This window comes from Geotrypetes seraphini, chromosome 3, assembly GCF_902459505.1.
Source record: "Geotrypetes seraphini chromosome 3, aGeoSer1.1, whole genome shotgun sequence".
Taxonomy (NCBI): domain Eukaryota; kingdom Metazoa; phylum Chordata; class Amphibia; order Gymnophiona; family Dermophiidae; genus Geotrypetes; species Geotrypetes seraphini.
Window position 1 is genome coordinate 258,679,789 of NC_047086.1, and position 26,656 is coordinate 258,706,444.

General features: G+C 44.6%; 1 protein-coding gene across 16 annotated transcripts in view; it reads right to left on the bottom strand.

Annotated features, from left to right (window-relative positions):
- The window catches only part of MAP3K4 (mitogen-activated protein kinase kinase kinase 4), a 462,673-nt gene that overhangs the window by 392,375 nt on the left and 43,642 nt on the right, over window positions 1-26,656 (bottom strand). For 11 of the 16 annotated variants that reach the window (XM_033937734.1, XM_033937728.1, XM_033937733.1 and 8 more), the window contains 2 exons: window positions 25,910-25,994; window positions 6,951-7,141 (listed from right to left, as the gene is read on the bottom strand). In XM_033937734.1, coding sequence (XP_033793625.1) covers window positions 6,951-7,128 — 178 coding nt within the window. In that variant the 5' untranslated portion in view covers window positions 7,129-7,141; window positions 25,910-25,994. The remainder of the gene's footprint in view (window positions 1-6,950; window positions 7,142-25,909; window positions 25,995-26,656) is intronic. The other 5 variants (XM_033937735.1, XM_033937737.1, XM_033937732.1 and 2 more) reach the window with 1 other exon arrangement.

Here is a 26,656-nt window from a genome sequence, read left to right on the forward strand (position 1 = left end):
AGTTCCAGTCACAGCCAGAATCCAGGAGCTAGTTGAATAGCGACCATCACCTGCTGGGAGATAGAGCATATTGAAGATACAGGAGGAGTGCCAGCCAATAGGACCACCTGTTAATCAGTTTCTCTATCTCTGCCTACTGGTAGATGTGGGCTATCCCATTGGTCTCTGAATACATCTGCTGCTGTTGCTAAGGAATGACAAAATCTTGTGCTCAACACCCAAAACCAAGGACAGAACTGATATTGCAAAGGCCTTCTTCACTCCACTGCCTCCTGCGCTGTGCTCCATACCCCCTCTGATGAACTGCAGGGCTCAGAGCGTGAAAGTGGAAGAATTACTGACTTCATAGCAGCAATAGCATTTTCATTCAATCACTACCAAGCTTTATGTAGAACTCGTAGCCCTTTCAGGACCAAGGGACATATTTGTCCCATAACTTTAAAATCCTATAAATTTTGATTGGGATAGTCTACAGTTCTAAATTTGATATGTACGGATTCCATACGATACTGCCTTTATGTAAACAAACTGGTTCCGACATTCATTCATTAGCGTCGTTGCCAGATTGACGAGAAGATTCACTTGCCACACTGTCCATAAGCCAGAAGTGTGATTTTTAAAAAAAAAAATAATGATATTTCACAAAAAAAATCAATTTTTTGGCATCTGCAAGCCCTTTTTACCATAAAAATATCGTCAAAACCACAAAAATTGGCCTACGATCCTTATGGTCCTGAAAGGGTTAAGGATGGAAAGAATGCTTTTATAGTACTTAAGTCAAGATCTTCAAGGAAATCATTTCACAGACAGTGAAAACTGATCACTGGGCATTATAAACCACATGTGGAAGTCCATAATTTCTCACAAAGAAACAAATCCAACAGGGCAAAATGGGAGGAGGTGTAGCATTATATACTAAAGATGACATTAAGGTCACTAGAATCACAGATGTCCACTACACTGGGGAATCCCTTTGGGTAAATTTGGCCAGAGGGAAGGACAAATGCCTGTATCTTGGCGTAATATACAGACTCCCAAGACAACAGGATGACCTAGATATGGAATTAATCGGAGATATAGAGAGTATCACCTTGCTTGGGGAAACAGTATTGTTAGGCGACTTCAACATGCCTGATGTGGATTGGGACACGCTTTCCTCTGCTTCCGGCAGCAGCAGGAGGCTATTAAACTCTATGAAAGGAGCAAGGCTCATGCAACTGGTGTTGGAACCAACAAGGGATCAGGCAATACTGGACCTGATACTTACCAATGGAGAAAGTGTCACAGAGGTCTCGGTGGGCGACACATTGGCCTCCAGTGACCACAACATGGTATGGTTCAATCTCAGGAAAGGCTTCACTAAATCATCGACACTGACCAAGGTCCTCAAATTCAAGGACACAAACTTCAAAGAAATGGGACACTTTGTTCACCAGGCGCTACAAAGCCAAGCAGAAACTGATAACGTGGAAGAAATGTGGTTGACTTTAAAAGCTCTTCAATCTCTCCCTTAGTACGGGTAACGTCCCGTTGGACTGGAAGACAGCTAACGTCATTCCACTCCACAAGAAAGGCTCCAAGATGGAGACAGCAAACTACAGACCGGTGAGTCTCACATCAATAGTGTGCAAACTAATGGAAACTCTAATCAAACGCCAATTGGATACGATCCTGAACGAGGAGAATCTACAGGATCCCCGTCAACATGGATTTACTAAGGGGAGATCCTGCCAATCCAACCTGATCAGCTTCTTTGACTGGGTGACGAGGAAGCTGGATGTTGGGGAGTCCCTGGACATCGCATACCTGGACTTCAGTAAAGCATTTGATAGCATACCACACCGCAGGTTGCTGAGCAAGATGAGTTCTATAGGATTGGGCGACACATTGACGAAATGGGTTGGGAACTGGCTTGGAGGTAGGCTTCAGAGGGTAGTGGTGAACGGCACCCCCTCCGAAATGACGGAGGTAATCAGTGGAGTGCCGCAGGGCTCGGTCCTGGGCCCGATCCTATTCAACATCTTTATAAGAGACTTGGCAGAAGGGCTGCGAGGTAAAATAACATTATTCGCCGATGACGCCAAACTAAGCAATGTAGTTGGCAAAAGCACAACAGACATAAATTTAATGTCCGACAACATGATGCACGACCTACTCCTACTGGAGCGCTGGTCTAGGTCCTGGCAACTCAGCTTCAATGCCAAAAAATGCAAAGTCATGCACCTGGGTAGCCAAAATCCATGTCAAGTGATCAAGGGCTCCCTGCATGACCATCACGGATTTTGATAAAACTTTATGCACAGATACTTGTCCTGGAAGTGACCAAGATGGCGGCGATGTAGAGAAGCTCCGAGAGACGCTGACAACAATCTCCTAGCCTGTATTTTCATTATACCTGATATTGATGCCTTCTAAGAGGAAAGGGGTGCTTAGGGTCTCTGCCTCGTCGGCCATGACGTCCACCCCGATTCAACAGACGATGGATCGTTTCTTCACACCTTCTCCGGCGCCCACACAAGCTGGAGTGGAGAGCTCGGCGTTGGGCGGTGACGGGAGGGAGTCACTGGCCCTTTCGGGCACTGAGACATCACTGTCTCCTTCGGCTCCCATGACGCCTCCGTGTCCGGCAACAGCCGAAACGCTGTGGCGAGAGACACACGCTTCCGGAAGTGAAAGCGTGGGGTCTCCCGACGAGGGCACAGCGTTGTCGGTGGAACGGCAGATGGAAACAACAGCAGAGAGAAGGGATCTTTCTCTCTCCCAGATGGAGGTCTCCATGAATAGCATCTGGCAATTGCTTCAGAGGATGGAAGGAAAAATTGAAAAATCAACTGAAGAGGTAACAAAATTAAATAAAAAATTGGAATTATTGACTGGGTCAGTTGAATCTATGAAGTTAGAGTATACAGGCCAAGCCAAGCAAATGCAGGTGGATATACAACAATTGCAACAATTCAAATTGGCTTCAATTAAAGATAGCTCCACCATTCATAAGAAACTAGAACAATTTGAAAATTTTAATAGGCGTTTGAACCTCCGCTTTCTAAATTTTCCTCAAACTTCAGGAATGTTACCTATTGATTTGTTGAAAAGATACTTCATTGAGAATTTGGAAATTTCTTCAAACTGTATTCCTCCAATTAACAAAATTTATTACCTACCAAATAAAAAGATGCCTGACGGAAATGGAAAGGCAAATGGAAATGAGATTGGGAAAGTAAGAGAAGGAGAGACAAATGTGATAGATTTTGCAAATGTGACGGCTTTATTGGAACAAACGATAACATCTGAAATGGACAGAGCAACATTACTAGTATCATTTGTCTTTGAACAGGATGTGAATATGATTATGAAATTGTTTTTCAAAAATTCCCAAAAATTATTTGGGGGACGGAAAATATGGATATATCCTGACGTAGCTAAGACTACACAAGAACGGAGGAAAGAATTTCTTGCAATGCGACAACATACTATAAATATTGGAGCAACATTTTTATTGGTGTATCCTTGCAAATGCTTGGTTAGGTACTTAGGTGTTAAATATGTTTTTTTCTCTCCTAACTATCTGAAGGAATTTCTAGATGTTAAGCAGATCATTAAGGATTAAGGGATAATAATAGTAATGGGCGCTAGATACATTATGCCTTTCTTCTTTGTACTATTCCTCTAAATTTCTCTCTAATTTTAGTTTTGGTCACCCCCTGTTTATTGTGGTGTAAGAAGGGGTTTATCACTATGATGATTGTTGTAAAAGTATTATTGTGTTAAAATTTTCTTCCCTGTATTCAATGTAACAAGAATTAATTCTTGTAAAATAAGACTGTATAATTATAAATAAAAAATTTTAACAAAAATAATAAAAAAAAAACTTTATGCACAAAGTCCCACATGTATCAAACGAACTTTGGTAAAGTTTTAGTTTCGCCTGTGGAATATTCGTGGAGAAATAGCCATTTGTTTGACCCCATACTGCAAAGACATACTTTGAGACACAATATCTCACGAGCTATGTTTCCAAAATAACTGAAACTTAGCTACCCTGCACAACTTTTGGAGCTCTATTCAGTGCTACCAATAATAATTTTTGTCGAGCACTGAGTGAATGGCTGAATTACAGTAAACTTGGCCAAAAAAATTAGTGCTCCAAAAAAAGTCAAAGTTTGACATTACTTAGCTCCCACAATAATTGGGTAATAAATGCGAAATTTGGCGCATAATGCCTCAGTACAACGTTGTTTTCAAAAGTACAATTTCAACCTCCAAGCTCTTTCCATTAGTTTACAAATGAAGTGTAAAGTTGCTAATTTGTGTAAAAAGGCCAAAAATCGGGTATTTTCAGCCTGCTTTTACAGAAAAATACCTTTCAGAAACTCTTTCAAATCAGTCTCATTAGAAAGAGCATATTTCAAACCCCCTAGAAAAGTGGGCTTCATTTTTCAACGCAGGTTAACAATGCCCGAAAAAGGGGGACAAAGTTGGGAGATGTCACCATGGCAACGGCCTACGTTTCAACTTACAATTATGTCACTTTTCACACTGTTTTTCCCTGTTTATTTTTACTCAAGCTTTGGGTACAATTATAGTGTTCTTAATTAATGATTATTCCTAACTAGAAATTGAGGAGATAATTTTGTTGCATGCAGATCACAAATTACAACTTGTTTTCTTTTTCAGATCCACATTATTATTAATTCAGTTTAAAATGGATACCAACGAATCGATGCCAACAAATGGACTTCACTTCGGCTTGGGAACCATATAAGATACCCAATTTAGGCTTGGGAACCTAGGATAAGACACCCTAATCATTGGCTTTGGAACCAGAAAGATACCAACAAAAGGCTTTGAAACCTTGACAAAGAAACCAAATGCAAGGCTTGGGAACCTGGACGAAGTGGCCCACCCGTGGCTGGTATTGCACAGCTATCGGGCGTGACCCCTATGGCGATGGGGTTGCCAGTTCAAACTCTTGAACTGGTAGTGACAATGTCACCATGGACCAACGCAATAGAGTAGTAGTAATACTACGTCAATACAAAACTGTAACTTTAAAAATGACAGAACTATGTTGAAATAGAGGTTGTTGCCGTGGCAACGTCTCCCAACTTTGTCCCCCTTTTTCAGCCATTGTTAACCTGCGTTGAAAAATGAAGTCCACTTTTCTAGGGGGGTTTAAAATATGCTCTTTCTAATGAGACTGATTTGAAAGAGTTTCTGAAAGGTATTTTTCTGTAAAAGCAGGCTGAAAATACCCTATTTTTGGCCTTTTTACACAAATTAGCAACTTTACACTTAATTTGTAAACTAATGGAAAGAGCTTGGAGGTTGAAATTGTACTTTTGAAAACAACGTTATACTGAGACATTATGCGCCAAATTTCACATTTATTACTCAATTATTGTGGGAGCTAAGTAATGTCAAACTTTGACTTTTTTTGGAGCACTAATTTTTTCAGCCAAGTTTACTGTAATTCAGCCATTCACTCAGTGCTCGACAAAAATTATTATTGGTAGCACTGAATAGAGCTCCAAAAGTTGTGCAGGGTAGCTAAGTTTCAGTTTTTTTGGAAATATAGCTCGTGAGATATTGTGTCTCAAAGTTGTCAGAATGTCATCGTCGTACTGCATTTCATTGTGGCATGGGGTCAAACAAATGGCTATATCTCCACAAATATTCCACAGGCGAAACTAAAACTTTACCAAAGTTCGTTTGAGACATGGTGGACTCTGCATATGAAGTTTCATCAAAATCCGTGATGGTCATGCAGGGCACTTTCCAAGAATCTGATCACTTGACATGGAATGACCCCCATGCAAGACTTACACCCTTAATGGCGAGATCCTAACAAGAACTGAAGCAGAACGAGACTTAGGGGTGATCGTCAGTGAGAACATAAAGACTGCCAATCAAGTGGAGCAAGCTTCATCCAAGGCAAGGCAAATCATAGGTTGCATACGCAGGAGTAAGCCTGAAGTCATTATGCCACTGTATAGATCCATGGTGAGGCCCCACCTGGAATACTGTATGCAATTCTGGAAGCCGCATTACCGTAAGGATGTGCTGAGACTGGAGTCGGTCCAGAGAATGGCCACCCGGATGGTCTCGGGACTCAAGGATCTCCCGTACGAGGAGCAGCTGGATAAGTTGCAGCTGTACTCACTCGAGGAACGCAGAGAGAGGGGTGACATGATCGAGACATTCAAGTATCTCACGGGCCGCATCGAGGTGGAAGAAGATATCTTCTTTTTCAAGGGTCCCGCGGCAAAAAGGGGGCATCCGTGGAAAATCAGGGGCGGGAAACTGCACGGGGACACCGGGAAATTATTTTTCACTGAAAGGGTGGTTGATCGCTGGAATAGTCTTCCACTTCAGGTTATTGAGGCCAGCAGCGTGCCTGATTTTAAGGCCAAATGGGATAGACACGTGGGATCTATTCACAGAGAAAGGTAGGGGAGGGTCATTGGGGTGGGCAGACTAGATGGGCCGTGGCCCTTATCTGCCATCTATTTCTATGTTTCTATGATTTGCAGTGAGGATGCAATGGAACAAAAAATAATAATAATAACTGTAGGCAAATGTACAAGATGCAGGCAAAGTTTATTAGGAAAAAAAATCAATTTGTTGTGTACAAATAAAACAACTTTTTACAGAATATGGTACCAAACACCATCCGTGTTTCAATCAACATGTCTTCTTCAGGGGTCCCATAAAATGGTGGTATCAAGAGACATGCAACAAATTTGCCTGATCTGTTTGCAGTGTTGGTAAGTGTATGCTGCTGAGAAACCTAACGGGTAATCATTGATTTCTCCACATATAACAGATGTCATTTCTTGGAAAGTCACCAATCAGGTAAAAATAAAATGCTCACAAAGCACTACATTTGAAGCTGAGTATACACATTTTAAAAGCTGAACTAACTATAGCTGTTCTTTAGTAGAGGAACCAACCTTTTAAAGCTGAGCGAACAGCCGGCTTCCCTGTGTTACTCCTCTGGTGTTTAGAGGACATGCGTTTCATCTGTCGGGGAGTGCTGGGAGGAGAGGTTCCGTAGAAAATTTCAGAAATTGCTTCATCAGAAAAGTCTTCTGGTTCAGATGACAAGCTCTTTGTAGCAGCATGTTTCATTTTTTGTTCTTACCTATGAACAAGAAAACAAATGAACAATATATGAAAATAAATATAGGGATGTTTCTGGAAGGACATCCCCCTTACAGCATCCTCCAAAGCAATTCCTAAGTTATACTGGTTATCACAGCTACCCTACTGATCCCAGAAGAAAAACACACACTGTTTTGGAAACCGATAGCTTTCCCAAGAACAGAAAAATGAATTGCAGAAAGGTTTTCATGCAGCACATAATTAAGCTGTGTCAAAGTTTGTAAAACAATTCAAAAGATATTTGGACATGTTCCTGCAGGCAAAATTCATAACAAATTATTAGGCAGATAAACTAGAGAAAGTGATTACTCATCCCTGGAAATTAACTATAAGAAACAGATGTGTTTTTAGGGAATTATTGGGGTACTTGTGACCAGATTGACCATTGTTGGACTTTCATTTGACTCAACATGGCTTTTATGTCTTTAGAGCCGTGGAGGGGCATAATTTTAAAAAAAAAAAACGTCTAAGTCCACTTTTGGCCTAAGGCCCTAAATGTTGAAAGTAGAAGCAGGGAAAATGTCCATTATTAAAAAAAAAAAAAAAAATAAGTCCAAAAGAAGGTTTTTTTTGGATAATGGCCTGCCTCTACATTCAGCTGTTTAAATGCCCAGACCACTACTAAGTCTAAACTCACACCATATAATCAACCTAAAAAAAGCCTAAGTCCCAAACGCCCAAAACAAGGGCTTTTAGGTGATGGAGAAGGCAGTCCTTCGCCTAAAAGCTGGATTCTGTAACCGGTGTCTGTCAAAAACAACATTGGTTATAGAATCCACCCCCCCCTTACAACGATCTGGGCAGGAGGCAGCTCAAGCCCTCCTGCCCCATCGAGCCGCAACCCCCCTCCCCCCGCCGACATCGGTCAAGAGGGAGCCCAAGCCCTCCTGCCCCATCGAACCGCGACACCCCTCCCCCCCTCCGCCGACATCGGGGCAAGAGAGAGCCCAAGCCCTCCTGGCTCCGCCGATTATGATTGGGCCAGGAGAGAGCCCAAGCCCTCCTGGCCATGCGACCACCCCCCTACAAGATCAGGCAGGAGGGAGACCAACTACTCCTACTCAGGCGACACCCTATCCCCACACCCCCACTAGCATCCAGGCAAGAGGGATCCCAGGCCCTCCTGCCTCGACGCAACCTCTCCTCCCCCATAACGCTCCCCTCGAACCCCCCCAATCGGCCCGCCGAAAACCACTCCCCAACCGCCGACCCGCGAGACCCCTCCACCGACCCCGCAACCCCACCCCCGACACCCCCCCATGCCTGAAAATCGTTGGCCGGACATACGGGTGCCAAGCCCATCCATCCAGAAAGCCATCACTCGAATGGCTGGCCTTAGGGCCTGATTGGCCCAGGCGGCTTAAACACTGCTTACAGGTGGGGCCTGAGGTGCCTGAGCCAGCCGGAATAGGCCTAGTAGCCTTAGGCCCCTCCTGAGGGCGGAGCCTTAGGCACATGGGCCCAACCCGAGGGGATTGCAGTTCGACAGGGCAGGAGGGCTTGGGCTCCCTCTTGCCCCGATGTCGGGGGGGGGGGGGCCAGGAGGGCTTGGGCTCTCTCCTGGCCCAATCGGATCGGGGGGAGGGGGAGGTCACTGCAGGAAAGATGGGTCATCTCTCCTGCCGCTTTAGCGATCCCAAGTGCCGCATTTGGCGGCACTTGGTGGTATCGTTATTGCAACAGGGGAGATGAGGCATCTCTCCTGCCCCGATGGTTGCAGTGGGGGGTGGGTAGGTTGCCGGGCTGCTGAGCTGATCGCGCCAGCTGCCATCAGCTCAGCAGCCCCTTTTTCAGCACTTATACCTGTTTTGACTTGGTCTAAGTCAAAACGTATAAGTGCCGACTAGGCAACCTGCCTAAACTTTTGGTTATACCTGCTGTACGCCTATGTCTAGTTTGGCCCACCTCCCGCCTTTTCCCCTCCTCTAAAAATGCCTCTTTTCGCTCTATGCGTTTAGAGGCAGGGGAAAGGCCTAAGCTGGTTTTAGATACATCTAAAACCAACTTTGATTATGGGTACTTGGACGATCAGGCTTTTTAATCGTCCCAAGTACCCATTTAGGCCATTTTTTAGATGTTGTTTTTTTTTTCAATTATGAGCCCTTTAGTATACAGCCATTACATCCTACTGCACGAGTTCATTTTCACAAAGATTTTTGTTGGATTTTGGCATGTTTGCTATAGCACAGAAAAGAATAGTCATCACTACTATAGCCTGGGGTTGTACTTGGCTGCCAAGAAAAGCCATCACTGCACAAGATCAGAGCAGACACTGCAGTTCAAGGTTGTACCGCATCAAAAGTCATGACTATGTCTGTTGTCTCATGACAATCATGGTCATCGGCAGTACAGAAGGAAAGAACTATTAGCGAGAAATCAATAGAACAAATAAAAACAAAATATGAAATTCCAAAACAAATACAAAAGTACCCAACTTCTAAAAGTGCTGGCTGGCAACAAGTTCTCTAAATATTTTTCCCACTCAAAGACAAATAATCCTATTCATGTTATTGTAAACTGAGCTGGCCAATTTACCAAAAGTGTGGACTTTTTTATTCCGGCTATATTCCACCCAGGTTGCTTAAGGCCCCTCCTATGGGAGAGGTCTTAGGCATCTGGGTCTATCAGCCCTTCTCTGGCACATGCCAGGCTGCTCCAGGAAGAGGAAGGCCTGCCATTTCAAAAGAAGCATCCCTCCAGCCAGCCTTCATGAGCTAGGTGTGTGTTAGGGGGGGGGGGGGGGGCAGGGCCACGTCGGTAGGAGGGAGTGGGCATCCCTCTTGAAGCAAGGGGGGTGCATGCGTGTCAAGGGAGGGTTGCTTGGTGGTGGCAGAAGGGTATTGGCATCTCTCCTGAAACTCTTCGATTTAGTGTCTCTTTTTATAAAAATATTTGTGGGTATATTATGCACATCTGCCTATCGCTATCACCAGCGATGAGCACATGCAAATTTAGTCACCGGCCATGAACCTCTTTCACATGCACATTTTATTGAAGAATGGATCACCTTTTTGAAATCATTGTAATAGAGACCAGTCGTATTTTACCGTGAACATTAGAGAATTTTCCCCTGAATCTTAAGCACCTGGGACAAATATCTAATTGTGCTCTTATTATGTAGAGAGATACACAGGTGATTTTAATGCAATTTGATTTATGATTCGGTTAATCTGTTGCTTGAAATTTCTTAATGAGATTGGTTTATCTGATGGAATATCTTAATTTAAGGATTTTCTGAAGAGTAGAACTTAGATTTAAAATGTCTGACACTACCCAGTTCAGGTTAGTTAAGCATGGAATTCTCTAGGGATACCCCACTGTTACTTATCTTATTCAACATTTTAAATGAACTCTGAAGGTAAGAACTGACAAAGGAAAAAGTTTAAAACTTTTATACAAGGATGATAAACTACTAGTTTCTCTTCAGACTATGGTGGATATTGAAATGAAACTTTCAGAATATTCACTGATGGTGGAATTTATTTGACACCGCTCGCTACACCACACCCACACACAACTCTAAGTTACCCTCTGCAAATGTCTTAGCACTACACTTCGATTCGAAAATTAAAAACCTTAGAATTCATTGTTCAACAAACGACCCTAGTGATCATCCGATACCTATCAACCAAGGAAATGATACACCGGCAGACATGATCTGGAGTAGAGAATGACACGGTGGCGGTTTAGCCGCGGGTAACCCGCCAAAAACGGGGAATGAAAATTAGCAGCCTCTGCGGGGACAGGGACAAGGCCATCACCGCCCCGTGGAGCGGTGAATGGTCTTGTCACTGCAGTGAGGCATAAAGGATTGTGCGGTTCCCGCAGTCCCCACCCGCTCGATCGTTTAACCAGCTTCCTCTCTCCACCTCACCTTAGTTTGCCGGCTTTCTTTTTCGGCGACCGGAACGCTTTCAAAAGAGCCGCGCACGCGCGGCTGCTCAGTATTCAATCTTCTGCTCTGACCCAACCGGAAACAGGAAGTTGCAGCAGAGCAGAAGATTGAACTTTGAGCAGCCGTGCATGCGCGGCTCTTTGAAAGCGTGCCGGTCGCCGAAAAAGAAAACCGGCAAACTAAGGAGAGCTGGAGAGCAGTAGCGTACCAAGGGGGAGGGGAGCAGGAGGGGCGAAAAAGGTAATGGCGCCAGGCCTTGGAGCACCGAGGCAGACCGCTTCTCCCCCCTCCCAGCCGAACCCCCACTGACCCTCCTATCTCTCCCCCCCCCAAGTGAACCTTTCCGACCCTCCCAGCGAAAGCAGCATACCTCCCTCCAGTAGCGTCTGCTTTCTCCTCCCTCTGCCGCATCACTGATGATGTCATCAATGACGCGGCAGAGGTAGGAGAAAGCCGCGAAGGAAGTTTGCTGCTCTGGCTGGGAGGGTCGGAAAGGTTCACGGGGGGGAGATAGGAGGGTCAGCGGGGGTTCGGCAGGGAGGGGGGAGAAGCGGTCTGCCTCGGTGGTCCATTACCTTCTTCGGGCAGCAGCAGCGTTTACAATTAGCTGCTGTTGCCGGCTTCAGGCCTTGTTCTCTGCCGGGTCCTGCCTACTTCCTGTTTTCATGAAGACAGGACCCGACAGAGAGGAAGGCCTGAAGCGGGCAACAGCAGTGAATTGTGAATGCTGCTGCTGCCCGATGAAGTTCAAGACATCAGGACATCGGGGAAGGAGCAGGGAGAAATCGGCTGCTGGCTTGGGGGTGAGGGTAGGGAAAGAATCGTGGAAGTGGAGTAATTGGCACGATGGCTTTGTGGGGGCTAGGGGGAGAGAGAAAGAAAGGAAAAAATAAACAGGGGGGCCAGGGGGACAGAGAAAGAAAGGCAGAAATAAAGAGGGGTCAGGGGGAGAGAGAAAGAAAGGCAGAAAGAAAGAGGGGGACCAAGGGGAGAGAGAAAGAAAGGCAGAAATAAAGAGGGGGTCAAGAGGGAGAGAAAGAAAGAGGAGGGCCAGGGGGAGAGAGAAATAAAGAGGGAGGCCAGGGGGAGAGAGAAAGAAAGGCAGAAATAAAGAGGGGGGCCAGAGGGAGAGAGAAAGAAAGGCAGAAATAAAGAGGGGGTCAAGGGGGAGAGAAAGAAAGGCAGAAAGAAAGAGGAGGGCCAGGGGGGAGAGAGAAATAAAGAGGGAGGCCAGGGGGAGAGAGAAAGAAAGGCAGAAATAAAGAGGGGGGGCCAGGGGGAGAGAGAAAGAAAGGCAGAAATAAAGAGGGGAGCCAGGGGGAGAGAGAAAGAAAGAGGAGGGGGGCAGGAGAAGAAAGAAGAAGGATCAGAGACTCATGAAACCACCAGACAAAAAGGTAGGAAAAATGATTTTATTTTCAACTTAGTGATCAAAATGTGTCCGTTTTGAGAATTTATATCTGCTGTCTATATTTTGCACTATGGCCCCCTTTTACTAAAACGCAATAGCGGTTTTTAGCGCAGGGAGCCTATGAGCGTCGAGAGCAGCGTGAGGCATTCAGCGCAGCTCCCTGCGCTAAAAACCACTATCGCAGTTTAGTAAGAAGGGAGGGGGAATATTTGTCTATTTTTGTATAGTTGTTACTGAGGTGACATTGCATAAAGTCATCTGCCTTGACCTCTTTGAAAACCCGCGGGATATAAATGATAATTAACATTTTCTCTGCGTACAGCGTACTTTGTGTTTTTAAAATTTTATTGTTGGTAGATCATTTTGACTTGGCCACAAAGGTAAGGGGGAGGGAGGGAGGGGAGCTGCTGAAAGACTTCTAGTAATCCTTGCAGGCTTGACTGTGCAGGGAATTATTTTTGTAAAATCATATTTTGTTATGTGACTGGCATTATCTAGACTTTAATTTCTATGAATGAATAGAATGAAAATGATATAAAATTACTTGCTTGCGGGGACCGCGTGTTCCGGCTCACACAAGGAAGGAGGGGGTGAAAGGGAAAAAGTTTCTCTTCCTTGGAAATAGATTCTGAAGTGACCTCATCAAAGAAGACCAGCACCAAATGTACAAGAAATCCCTTAAACAATGTCAAAAGAGCCCAAAATAGAAAACTGCTACTGCCTTGAGACTCCATTATTGAAGGAATCAACTTGAAATCACAGAAGAGACAGGAAAAGGTTAAATGCCTCATGGAATCCTCAGGTACAAAACACAAACCAAATTGTGAATGAAATCAGAGCAGACAGTAAGAATTATAAAGTTGATGTCATTATCCATCTTGAAAAAAAGGCGTACTAGAAATAATGCCTCAGCAATACAATTTTCAGAAGTTCTATTTGCTCATGGTAAGGGAGAAGAGAGACTGCTAGTGATGGTGGGGGGACTGATAGAAGATATGAAATAAGGGTGGTAGAAAGGAACAGATGGTAAAGGAGGGAGGGAAGGGTGGTGGTGGAAAGGAATAGAACAGACATTGAAAGAGGGTAGAGAGGAACAGACCCTGAAAGGAAATGTGGAAGGCAGAGTGGGGAGAAGACGCTGGAAGGGAAGAAGACAGATGCCAGACTATGGGGGAGCGGAGGGAAGAAGATGGGTGCTAGACGGGGACGGTGACGGGGCGGTGAATGGGATGGCAGTGGCGGTGACGGGGCGGTGAAAGGGATGGCGGTGAAGGTGACGGGGCGGTGAAAGGGAACGGCGGTGACGGGGCGGTGCAAAGGATGGTGGGCCGGGGACGGTGCAATGACGGGGACAGATTTTTTCCCCGTGTCATTCTCTAATCTGGAGCTCCTTTCAAGATTTAGAGTGGAACAATTACAACAGACTATATAACAAATACTCTAAATCCTATTGCGTTCTGGACTCATGCCCCCCAGAAATCATGAAAGCGGCACCTTTAGTATTTAAACTATCGTTGATGCAATATTTGGCTCATAACCTAAAAACTGGGAAGTTCCTCTCTAATAATGGTCACATAATAACCCCAATTCTAAAAAATCGAAAATAATCTTCAGCTATAATATCCAACTACAGACCAGTAGCATCCATTCCGTTTATTGTAAAAATTATGGAGGGATTGGTCCACACCCAACTGATGGATTATCTGGATCAGTTCTCTCTTCTACATGAAACTCAATCCGGTTTTAGACCGTTATTCAGTACTGAGACAGTAATTGCGGCTATTTTAGACAATCTGCGCCTACTGTTTAGTAAGGGCCTTAATGCCCTGGTTATGCAATTCAATATGAGTTTTGCCTTTGATCTAGTAGATCACGGGAAACTGCTGCAATGCCTAGATGCCATTGGTATCAGGGACGAGGTGCTGAATTGGTTCCGTGGCTTCCTTATGTCCCGCACTTATCAAGTATGTTTTAATTATGAACTTTCAGATACCTGGAGCAATCCATCCGGTGTGCCACAAGGGTCTCCGCTATCTCCATTGTTCTTCAACGTCTACATGTCCTCACTAGGCACGCAGCTAACCCAGTTAGAGATAAAACTATTTAGTTATGCAGATGATTTTACGATCATCATCCCATTCGTTAATTCTATCTCTGAAACTTCAGAAGCCATAAACGTGATGGAGCACTGGATGACAACCTTTGGGCTCAAACTTAATTCAGAAAAGACAACTTTCTTCGTTGCTTCGCCACATCCGCTTGACACCAAATCACCACTATGTATCAATAATCTTAATTACCCTATCCAACCTACCATAAAGATACTAGGTGTAACTTTGGATCAGTGCCTAACTATGAGAGACCAGGTGGACTCCTTGATCAGAAAGGGATTTTTCACTCTCTGGAAACTCAGATCCATTAAAGCTTATTTCGATACAGCGGCATTCAGAACCCTAGTCCAATCCCTCGTACTTAGTCTACTTGACTACTGTAACATCGCCTATTTAGCAATTTCCCAAAAGAACATGCAGCGTTTACAATTGATGCAAAATGTAGCGGTCAAACTTATCTTTGGGCTGAGGAAGTTTGACCACGTGACACCCTACTACTGGCAGCTGCATTGGCTGCCAATGGAGGCGCGCGTAAAGTTTAAATTTGCCTGCTTCTGCTTCAAAGCACTACATGGACTTGCCCCTAAATATATAACTGACCTTTTCGTCTTCTCAGCCAACATTCCAACTTCGTTTCCCCCCCAGTGAGAGGTTGTAAACTGAAAAAACACCATGAATATCTTCTCTCGCACCAAGCAGCAGTATGGGGTAAAGACCTAGAACAATTGCTTTCGCCCACTACTTATGAGGAATTTAGGAAATGTCTGAAAACACACCTGTTCCTAAAATATCTAGACAACTGATCCTCTCTTCTCTCTCCCCTCTATAGCGATTAACTTGTTCTATTGATCACTCTCTCCTCAAAAATGGATTTCCTGTCCTATTAACCCTCTTTCTTCCTCCCCTCTTAAAGTCGATCAATTTGTACCTTTGCTTAATCTTTGTAAACCGCATAGAACTATATATAAGCTGTTATTATTATTATTATTAATTCTTGGTTTCTACACACTTTATTAAGCTCAGTAAAGATAAGACAAAATTTTTATGATAGTGTCCAAATTGTTCCATAAAATAATAAAATTTTATTTATAACCCGTAATACCTTAACAGTTCAGAGCAGTTTACATCAAGAGAATCTACCAGATGCAGATGAAATAAATACAGAATTATATTACTCAAATGACTGAAGTTTCTTAAACAAATTTATCATAGAAACAGGACTTCACAGATTTCCTAAATCACACCAAAGCCTAAATATAGGATGTAGTTTTCTTCTGAAACAATCTTTAAAGAACCTAGGTGTTTTGACTCTACAGCAGAATAAAAATCACTAATGTAATGTAATGCAATAAATTATTCAATTGCACCAAAAAAACATTATTTAGGAAGGTTTTGTGACCTTGAGAAAAAAAAAATTAATGTCTAATTTTTTAAGTTAATTTGATCAATTTAAATTTTAGTACAGGCAACAGTTCTAACACTATTAGACTACTACAACATCACTGATCCAAGATATCACAGATAATGATTACCGCATTATATGGCTGCATTTAACATAAAAGACAACAACAACAACACGTCAAGCGTAAAGAACATGTGTCATGGCCAGAGGATACAAGTTCAGCTAGTAAGGTACATGAAAGAAATGATACATAATGATAGTCATAGGCAAGGAATCAACAATGTGCAAGACACAGCCAATGAATTTAGCTGGTAAATAGAAAACAAACCTCCCAGCCGTAACTAAATAACTCCTACATACCCCAGTCCAAAAAAACATTCCAATGATTCTTCAATATCCCTAAAAGCATGTGGATTAGTATGTGGAAAGTTAACCCAGAATCAGTTAACTTTCCCTTCTCAGGGACCAAATAGCAATATATCCTTTCCAGGGGGCCAAGTACCATAGCACCCCTGTAGAAGAAACCGGAGTATAGCCCTGAAATCTCTTACATCCCAAGCACAAAAAGGAGGGGGGGGGGGAGACTGTGGAAAGGATATACGTGATGCAGGCATTTATTCAGTTAATAAAGCAATGTATAGCGACAGCAAAAAATCTCTAACAAATGCTGTAATGAGTGGGGCGCTAACAGTTCGGGTTTCAATTAAAACATCCTCCTCAAGAGTCAGAAGGAATCTATGTTCGAAAAGAGCAGTCAAAAGTGGATATAAAATAAGATAAAATCTTATTAAAACAAACTTGAATAGCCGATGTGGCGAAAAGGAACCGTCCACATTGAAACATGAACAGTGTAGGTCGTGTCAATCCAACCTCATCAGCTTCTTTGATTGGGTAACAAGAAAGTTGGACTCAGGAGAGTCTCTAGACATAGTATATTTGGATTTCAGCAAAGCTTTTGACAGTGTCCCACACCGCAGGCTTCTAAACAAGATGAAATCAATGGGGTTGAGTGAGACGATAACTGCATGGGTCAATGATTGGCTGAGTGGTAGACTTTAGAGGGTGGTGGTCAACGGTACCCTCTCTGAAACATCGGAAGTGACCAGCGGAGTGCCGCAGGGCTCGGTCCTGGGTCCTCTCCTTTTTAACATATTCATAAGGGACTTGACACGAGGACTACAGGGTAAAGTAACATTATTCGCTGATGACGCAAAACTGTGCAACATAGTAAGTGGAAGCTTTTTACAGGATAGTATGACAAAGGACCTTCGTACGTTGGAAAACTGGTCCTCGACATGGCAGCTAGGCTTCAATGCTATGAAATGTAAGGTCATGCACCTCGGTAGCAGAAATCCGTGCAGAACTTACACCTTAAATGGAGTAACATTAGCTAGGACCTCAGTAGAACGAGATTTGGGAGGAATCATCAGTGCAGACATGAAGGCTGCCAAACAGGTGGAGAAGGCCACATCCAAGGCAAGGCAAATGATGGGATGTGTCAATAGAAGTTTTGTCAGTCGGAAACCAGAAGTCATAATGCCGCTGTACAGAACCATGGTGAGACCTCATCTGGAATACTGTGTGCAATTCTGGAGGCCACATTACCATAAGACGTGCTTAGAGTCGAGTCGGTTCAGCGGATGGCCACTAGGATGATCTTGGGGTTCAAGGGTCTCTCGTACGAAGAGAGACTGAGCAGACGGCAGCTCTACACTCTAGAGGAACGCAGGGAGAGGGGGGACATGATTGAGACATTTAAATTCATCACAGGACGTGTCGAGATGGAAGATGACATCCTCTTCCCCAAAGGACTCTCGACCACAAGAGGGCATCCGCTTAAACTTAGAGGGGGGAAATTTAGTAGTGACACCAGGAAGTATTTTTTCACGGAAAGGGTGGTAGACCACTGGAATAAGCTTCCGGTGCAGGTGGTCGAGGCCACCAGCATGCTCGACTTTAAGAGAAAATGGGACACTTACGTGGGATCCCTACGTAGGACGAGTCACTAGCATCTAGACTTATTGGGGTGGGTCAGTAGAGTGGGCAGACTTGATGGGCTATAGCCCTTTTCTGCCGTCATCTTTCTATGTTTCTAAGTGTTAGCTAACTCTCCACTCTTTACAGCATTTGTGGATTTTTTTTGCTGTCTCTATACATTGCTTTATTAACTGAATAAATGCCTGTATCACTTACATCCTTTCCGCATTCTCCCCTCCTTTTTGTTCTTGGGATTTAAGATTTAAGGGCTATACTAGGGTATCTTCTACAGGGGTACTATAGTACTCGGTCCCCTGGAAAGGGTATGTATTGCTCTTTGCTTTTGGTCCCTGGGAAGGGAGAGTGTGGCGCAGTGGTTAAAGCTACAGCCTCAGCACCCTGGGGTTGTGGGTTCAAACCCATGCTGCTCCTTGTGACCCTGGGCAAGTCACTTAATCCCCTCATGGCCCCAGGTACATTAGATAGATTGTGAGCCCACCGGGACAGAAATGGAAAAATGCTTGATTATCTGAATAAACCCATGTAAACTGTTCTGAGCTCTCCTGGGAGAATGATATAGAAAAATAAATAAACAAATAAATAATTCTGGAGTAGCTTTTTCTTATACTTAGGTCATACTAATCCACATGCTTTTACGAATACTAAAGAATCAATGGAATGTTTTTTTGGACTGAACTATGTAGGAGTTATTTAGTTACAGCTGGGAGGTTTGTTTTTTATTTACCAGCTATATTCATTAGTTTTATCTTGGCATATTGTTGGCTCCTTGCAATGTTACTTTCATGTACCTTATTAGCTGAACTTGTATCTTCTGTCATATTACAGTATATGTTCTTTACACATGAAGTGGAAAAATTATGTTCTTGCCTGTTAACTTTCTTTCCTTTAGATGCAGCAGATGAATCCAGAAACCAATGGGATAGCACACATCTACCAGCAGGCGGAGATAGAGAAACTGATTAACAGGTGGTCCTATTGGTTGGCACTCCTCCTGTATCTTCAGTATAGCTCCTTGTCCAAGCATCCGTAATCATCAATAGGCATAGCATGTAACAAACTTCTTTCCCATAACAAATCTCAAAAGGCAATAATACAGAATACAACCATCAATAATAACAAAGTTCGAAAGTTGCAAAAGAAAAAACCGACAGACAGACAGTAAAGAAATTTCAGACCTAGTTAAACAGAAAAAAGACGCATTTATCACCTACAAACATCTAGGCAGGGAGGGGGCGAAGGAGGACTACCTAGACAGATCTAAAGCTGTCAAAACAGCAGTCAGAGAGGCCAAACTCCGAATGGAGGAAGAGCTAGCACGGAAAATTAAGAAAGGGGATAAATCTTTCTTCAGCTATATTAGTGACAGGAAAAGAAACAAAGATGGGATAGTACGCCTGAAGCAATCGGACGGTAATTTTGCGGAATCAGATTCTGAGAAGGCAGAACTACTAAACCAATACTTCTGTTCAGTATTCACCCGAGAAGCGCCGGGAGTTGGTCCACAGCTACAGACGGGAGATAACCAGAAAGACCCGTTTCAAGATTATGAATTTACACCCAGTAGCGTCTACAACGAACTATCAAGACTCAAAGTAAACAAAGCCATGGGACCAGATAACCTGCATCCCAGAATGCTCAGGGAGTTAAGGGAAGTCCTTGCAGAACCATTATCTGTTCTTTTCAATCTTTCCCTAAGCACAGGAAGGGTCCCCTTGGACTGGAAAACCGCCAACGTAATCCCACTCCACAAAAAGGGCTGCAGGACAGAAACAGCAAACTACAGACCAGTGAGTCTCACGTCTATAGTGTGTAAACTCATGGAAACACTGATCAAACAGAATATTGACACATTCCTAGACGAAGAAAAACTGCGTGATCCACACCAACACGGGTTCACCCAAGGTAGATCCTGCCAATCTAATCTGATTAGCTTTTTTGACTGGGTTACTAGACAACTGGATGCAGGAGAGTCACTCGACGTAGTGTATTTGGACTTCAGTAAAGCATTTGATAGCGTCCCTCATCGAAGATTACTGAACAAGCTAAAATCGATAGGATTAGGAGACACTCTAACTACATGGGTTGGGGATTGGCTGAGCGGCAGACATCAGAGGGTAGTGGTGAATGGTACTCCATCTGAAGCATCGGACGTGATAAGTGGAGTGCCGCAGGGCTCGGTCCTGGGTCCGATTCTATTCAACTTATTCATAAGAGATATGACGCAAGGACTTAGGGGAAAGGTATCGCTGTTCGCTGACGACGCCAAACTTTGCAACGTAGTAGGCAGAAGCTTATTACCTGATAATATGACACACGATCTACTGCTGCTGGAACAATGGTCAACTACTTGGCAGCTTGGCTTCAATGCTAAAAAATGCAAGGTAATGCACATGGGAAAGAGTAACCCACGTAGAACTTATGTACTAAATGGTGAGACCTTGGTTAGGACCACGGCGGAACGCGACCTAGGAGTGATCATTAGCGAGGACATGAAGGTTGCCAATCAAGTGGAGAAGGCTTCCTCCAGGGCAAGACAAATGATGGGGTGTATACGCAGAGGTTTCGTCAGCAGGAGACCTGAAGTTGTGATGCCGTTGTACAGAGCCATGGTGAGGCCTCACTTAGAGTACTGCGTTCAGTTTTGGAGACCTCACTACCGAAAGGACGTGCTGAGAATCGAGTCGGTGCAGCGAACAGCCACCAGGATGGTCTTGGGGCTCAAGGATCTCACGTACGAAGAAAGACTAAAGAAATTGCGACTGTACTCACTTGAGGAAAGAAGAGAACGGGGAGATATGATTGAAACGTATAAGTATATCACGGGATGCATCGAGTCAGAAGATGATATCTTCCGGCTCATGGGACCCTCGACCACCAGAGGGCATCCGCTGAAAATCAGGGGAGGGAAGTTTCGTGGCGACTTCAGGAAGTATTTCTTCACCGAGAGAGTTGTGGATCATTGGAACAGACTCCCACTCCAGGTGATAAAGGCCAGCAGCGTGACGGATTTTAAGAGAAAATGGGATACTCACGTGGGATCTTTAAGTGAGTAAACTCAGGGGGGGGATACATGGAATGGGCAGACTTGGTGGGCTATAGCCCTTTTCTGCCGCTTTTTTTTCTATGTTTTTTTTTTTCTAATACCCAGAAAGGGTGGGGCTCTGGATTCATCTGCTGCGTCTAAGGGAAAGAAAATTAACAAGTAGAAACATAATTTTTCCTTCCTTAGCAACAGCAGTAGATGAATCCAGAGATCAATGGGATGTAGCAAAGCAATCCTCAATCTGGGTGGGAAGCAAACACCACTTCCGCAACAACCGAAGCACTAAACGCATCCATCGCATGTGCCCCCACATCCAACCGGTAATGCCGAGATAAAGCACTCTCGGAAAACCAAGTAGCCACGAGACAAAACTCCTCCAAGGAAATAACCTCTGGACAGATTCCAAGAAGTAAGCCATCGCTCTGGCAGAATGGTCATGAAGTTCTTTCGCCAACCGCTTCCCTGCCATCAAGTAAGCGTAAAGAATGTACTACTGGACCCATCGAGCGATGGAGGCTTTGGACGCCGCCATATGTTTAAGGCGTCCCTTGAAGAATACAAAAAGGTGATCTAAACAACTAAAAGTCGTTAGAAACCAAGCTCGGAGAACGCTACACACTTTCAAAAAATGCAGTGAATAAAAGCACGTCTCCCCATTTCTCCTCCCAGGATGAAGGAAAAGTGAGAGTGAAATAAAAAAAAGGATGCCACCTCCTAAGAAAGAAATTGTGGACCGTCCGAACTGACACCCCAGATTTTGTAAATCAGAAATAGGAATCCCTGCCAAACAAAGCCTGCAACTCAGAAAACCGCCGAGCTGAAGCCATGGCCACAAGAAACCCCATGTTCAATGGCACAGCCCTTTAGAGTATCAAAAGACAAGGATGTAATGAAGCCTTCGGTAAACTGCGAAGAAGTACCTTAAGACTGTACTCCGGACCAGGCTTTCTAAGAGGTATACAAATATACCGTACTCCATTTAGGAACTGAACTACATGAAGCTGAGAAGGAAGTGAAGAGCAATATACCTAGCCCTTGTAACAAGCTAAGAATGGCACTTAAAGCTGAAGGGAATTGAACACTAAGCCCTCAGCAATACACTTGTGTCAAAAAAGAACTAAGGGTGCAAATGTGGAGAAGTACCCAAAAAAGGAAAAACCTCCAAAAGGAAGCAGGAGCCACCGGTGAAGACGTCTGCATCGCTTGGACAAGAGAAGAAACAACCTGCTTCGCATAACCCATACACATCAGCCATGACTTTTCAAAAGCTAGGTCGCAATACCAAAGTAGTACGAATATCCATGTTGATCGGACCCTAGGTGAACAAATCCTGAGATACCAGGAAATTCAACAGTCCGGCTTGGGTGTGCTGGTGGATACAACAATGAAATCAACGGCACAATGTGCAGCAGCCTCAAAGAAAGCAAACAGGATGTTGGGTATTATTAAGAAGGGTATTACGACCAGGACGAAGGAAGTAATCATACCGCTGTATCGTGCGATGGTGCGCCCGCATCTGGAGTACTGTGTCCAATTTTGGTCACCGTACCTCAAGAGGGACATGGCGATGCTCGAGAGGGTTCAGAGTAGAGAGCTGCACGGGAACGGGGACAACGGGAATCCCGCGGGTTCCCCCTTCGGGTCACGGGGATCCCGTGGGGACGCTTCCGAGCGTCGCAGGGATCCTGCTGGGCTGGATGTACTCAGTCGCGCGACTCTTCTTCTCTCTACCTGTTTAAACAAAGCCCTCACTCCCGCTGACGTCGGGAAGATTTCCATTCGGCTCTGTGCTGCAGGCAGGGCAGGTAAGGAGACGGAGAGTAGCCTCGCGGTTCGAGTGGCTACCAAGGGAGGGGGCGGTCCGCCCCGGATGCAGCACAGCCAGCCAGGTCCCATTACTTTTGTGGCGCTTCCCCGACCAACTGACCAACAAGAGCCCCGGTCTGACAATCCTCCCTGCCCTGTAGCCGTGAATCTAAATTACCTTCTTACATCAGCTGTAAGAAGGTAATTTAGATTTGCGGTTAAGGGCAGGGAGGTTTGTCGGACCGGGGCTGTTGTCGGTCGGTCGTGGAAGCACCACAAAAGTAAGGGGACCTGGCCGGCTGTGCTGCACCCGGGGCGGGAGAGAAGGAGGGGGGAGAAGGATGCTGAAAGCACATGGGGAAGACAAAGGGGTGGAGAAGGACGCTGAAAGGAAATGGGGAAGACGAGGGGGGGGAGAAGGACGCTGAAAGGCAATGGGGAAGACAGAGAGGGAGAAGGACGCTGAAAGGACATGGGGAAGCACGCTGTCAGGACATGGGGAAGATGGGGGGGGAGAAGGACGCTGAAAGGAAATGGGGAAGAGAGAGTAGGGAGAAGACACTGGCAGGGAAGAAGACAGATGCCAGACTATGGGGGGAGCGGAGGGAAGAAGACCAATTTGGAAGGGGGGAGAAAGGGAGAGGCACAGTAACAGAGCAAATGGAAGATGCAGAAGGAAGAGAGACAGTGGATGGAACGAATTGAATGAGAACATGAGGAAAGCAGAAACCAGGAAACAAAGGTAGGAAAATAATTCTATTTCTTTTTTTTTTGCTTCAGGATAAAGTAGTATATTAGTTGTGTTGATAAAAATTTATAAACATTAGAGGCTCTGGTAGAAACCTGTTTACAAAGTATGTATTCTTCCCAATTAATATTTCCAAATTAATAAAGTCTTTTTGCTTATTTGTAAATGGGTTTCTACCAGAGCCTTTAATTCAGTAGCATAATTAAACTATTTCTGAAGTTTATAGGGACGGGCGGGGACGGAGGGGATTCCTCGCGGGGACGGGTGGGACTTTGGCGGGGACGGGTGGGATTTCTGTCCCCGCGCAACTCTCTAGTTCAGAGAAGAGCGACGAAGATGATAAAAGGGATGGAAAACCTTTCTTACACACAGGTTAGAAAGGCTGGGGCTCTTCACCCTGGAAAAGCAGAGACTCAGAAAGGCTGGGGCTCTTCACCCTGGAAAAGTGGAGACTCAGAGGAGACATGATAAGAGACTTTCAAGATCATGAAAAGTATAGAGAAGGTAGAAATGGACAGATTCTTCAGCCTATTGGGAACCACAAGAACAAGGGGGCACTCGGAGAAATTGAAAGGGGACAGGTTTAGAACCAATGCTAGGAAATTTTTTTACACTCAGAGGGTGGTGGACACCTGGAAAGCGCTTCCGGAGGTTGTGATAGGACAGAGTACCCTACTGGGCTTCAAGGAAGGATTGGATAAATTCCTGAAGGACACGGGGATTGAGGGATACAGATAGAGGTAGAGATAGGTTATGAAAGGGCTTAGGAAGAAGGATAAGGGGGATTAAAGGGTTTAGACAACGATCACCTTACAGGTCATGGACCTGATGGGCCGCCGCGGGAGCAGACTGCTGGGCGCAATGGACCTCTGGTCTAACCCAGCGGAGGCAACTTCTTATGTTCTTATTCCTGTACAAGCTCTCTGGATGCTGAACGGATGGGACGTATCAAAGCCATCCTAAAACTCAGAGGGGGCCCGATGAGCCCACCGCAAGAATAGAAGCGCCAAAGGCCGTATCACCCTTAGTCGCCACATCGAGCCGGCAAAACCTGGAAAAGGTATGAAGGGAAGCCCAAGTGGCCACCTGACAAATCTCTACAGGCAAGACCGCATGAGATTCTGCCCATGAGGAAGCCAGTCCTCTGGTAGATGGAGCCTTCACCCCAAGGGGAGGCTTCTTCCCCGCCACCGCATAGGTTGCAGAAATAGCCGCTCGTATCTAACACGAAATAGTAGTCTTGGAAGCAGGCCGACCCCAATGCGCGGGGCCCGCCAGGACAAACAGATGGTCCGACAGACAGAAGTCGTTAGTGGCCTCCAGATATCTCAAGAGAAGACGTCTGACATCCAGAGACCGCAGAACACGGTCCCGAGACTTGGAACCCGAAGGAATGAAGGCTGGCAACCAAACTTCCTGGTTGATGTGGAAAGAAGAAACCACTTTTGGAAGAAATGAAGGCACAGTCCTCAAAATCACCGCCAACTCCATAATGCAGAGAAAAGGATCTCTGCACAACAAAAGCTGAAGCTCTGATACTCGCGGCATTATGACCCTCTCCGATCTACTCGTGATTCCCTTCTTTATCATGTCCAACATTCTATTTGCTTTCTTTGCCGCCGCCGCACATTCTGCTGACGGTTTCAGGGTCCTATCCGCAGCATATGGACAAACCCATGGAAAAAAATAAATAAATAAAAAAGGACTAGGAAGATAAAACAAATCTCGCGCAGAATTAACTGAGATGATAGCATGCAGAGAAGCTGCAGAACAAACTGGGCAAGACAGGAAGCTTGTGGGCAGGTAGCCCAAAGGGGAGGGATCATCTTTTAGTTGCCTGCAGCTGAAGCTAATAAAGATTCAAGATCCCATCTGTTCAGCATCCAGAGAGCTTGTTCAAGAATCTGGAATTTCCTTCAGTTGTGGCATAGTGTTCCTATACAAACCTTATGGTAACTACTTCATTGTCACTGCAAGGTTCAATATGTAGTGAGATTTAGATTCAAGAAGGCTGGATGCAATCAAGCCTGGCTCTGTCCAATCAGCTGAAATCTACTTATCAATTAAATTTGGCCAATTAGTAGAGCAGTTAACTAAGGAGGTGGTTACTTTTTCAAATGGGTGATATGTAATAATTTAAAAACTGTGTTGTGTTACTCAGGCTCTTAGATTTTGTTTAAAGATCAGCAACCCTTCAGTATGATATATGCAGTAACAGGGGAAATTGGGAAGAAAGTAAATATCTTTACACATCATTATATTATGGGTGCCCATAAGCCCCTGTACCAAGCACCTAACCCAGCTTTTAGGCATGCATGTGCTGATTGTACGTACCATGTTTAAAGGTATCTGGAGTGATAAATGTATGTGTATCTCTCATCAATGCACTGAACTGCAGCCAGTACACCCACTCAAAACCCTAAAAATTAAAATAATTTTAAAACATTATTATACTGTACTCTATAGGATTTATTTTGAGCATTAATTACTGGCAATTCAAATTTACTGAAGGCCCTATATGCCATGTACTTGGTAAAACAGACACAGGCCCCGATTCATTAAAGTCAGCGTTCGTCATTAAACCTGTTTTCACAGGTTTAGCGACGATCACCACACCCACTCGATTCATTAAATGGCCCACCCACATGTTGTCCAATCTGATCCGACCCATGCAAATTAGTAAAACCCCATGCAAAATAGCCAAGCGATTGATTCACTAACATTTGCTTGGCTATTTTGAATTGGGTTTTACTATCCTAAAACCCGACTGCTGCAGATAACACAATGCTGGTTAATATGAAATGCAGAGACCATCTTTGGCAAGAAAGAGGGAACAGTCCTCAAGAAAACCCTGGCCTCTCCTGCAGGGACCCTTACCTGCATATTACAAAGCTTACAGTTGGGAGATGAGCCTTGCAGAAGTGATGGTAACCAAAAACAAGTCCATTAGGGTGGCCTCCTGTAAGGGCTCAAATGGGGCCAGTGAGAGTCCTTCCCAACATGATGTTAAGATTCCAGGACAGGCAGGGCTGGCGAACTGAGGGCTGCAGCCTTAGGGCACCTTTGAAGTACTTGACAACC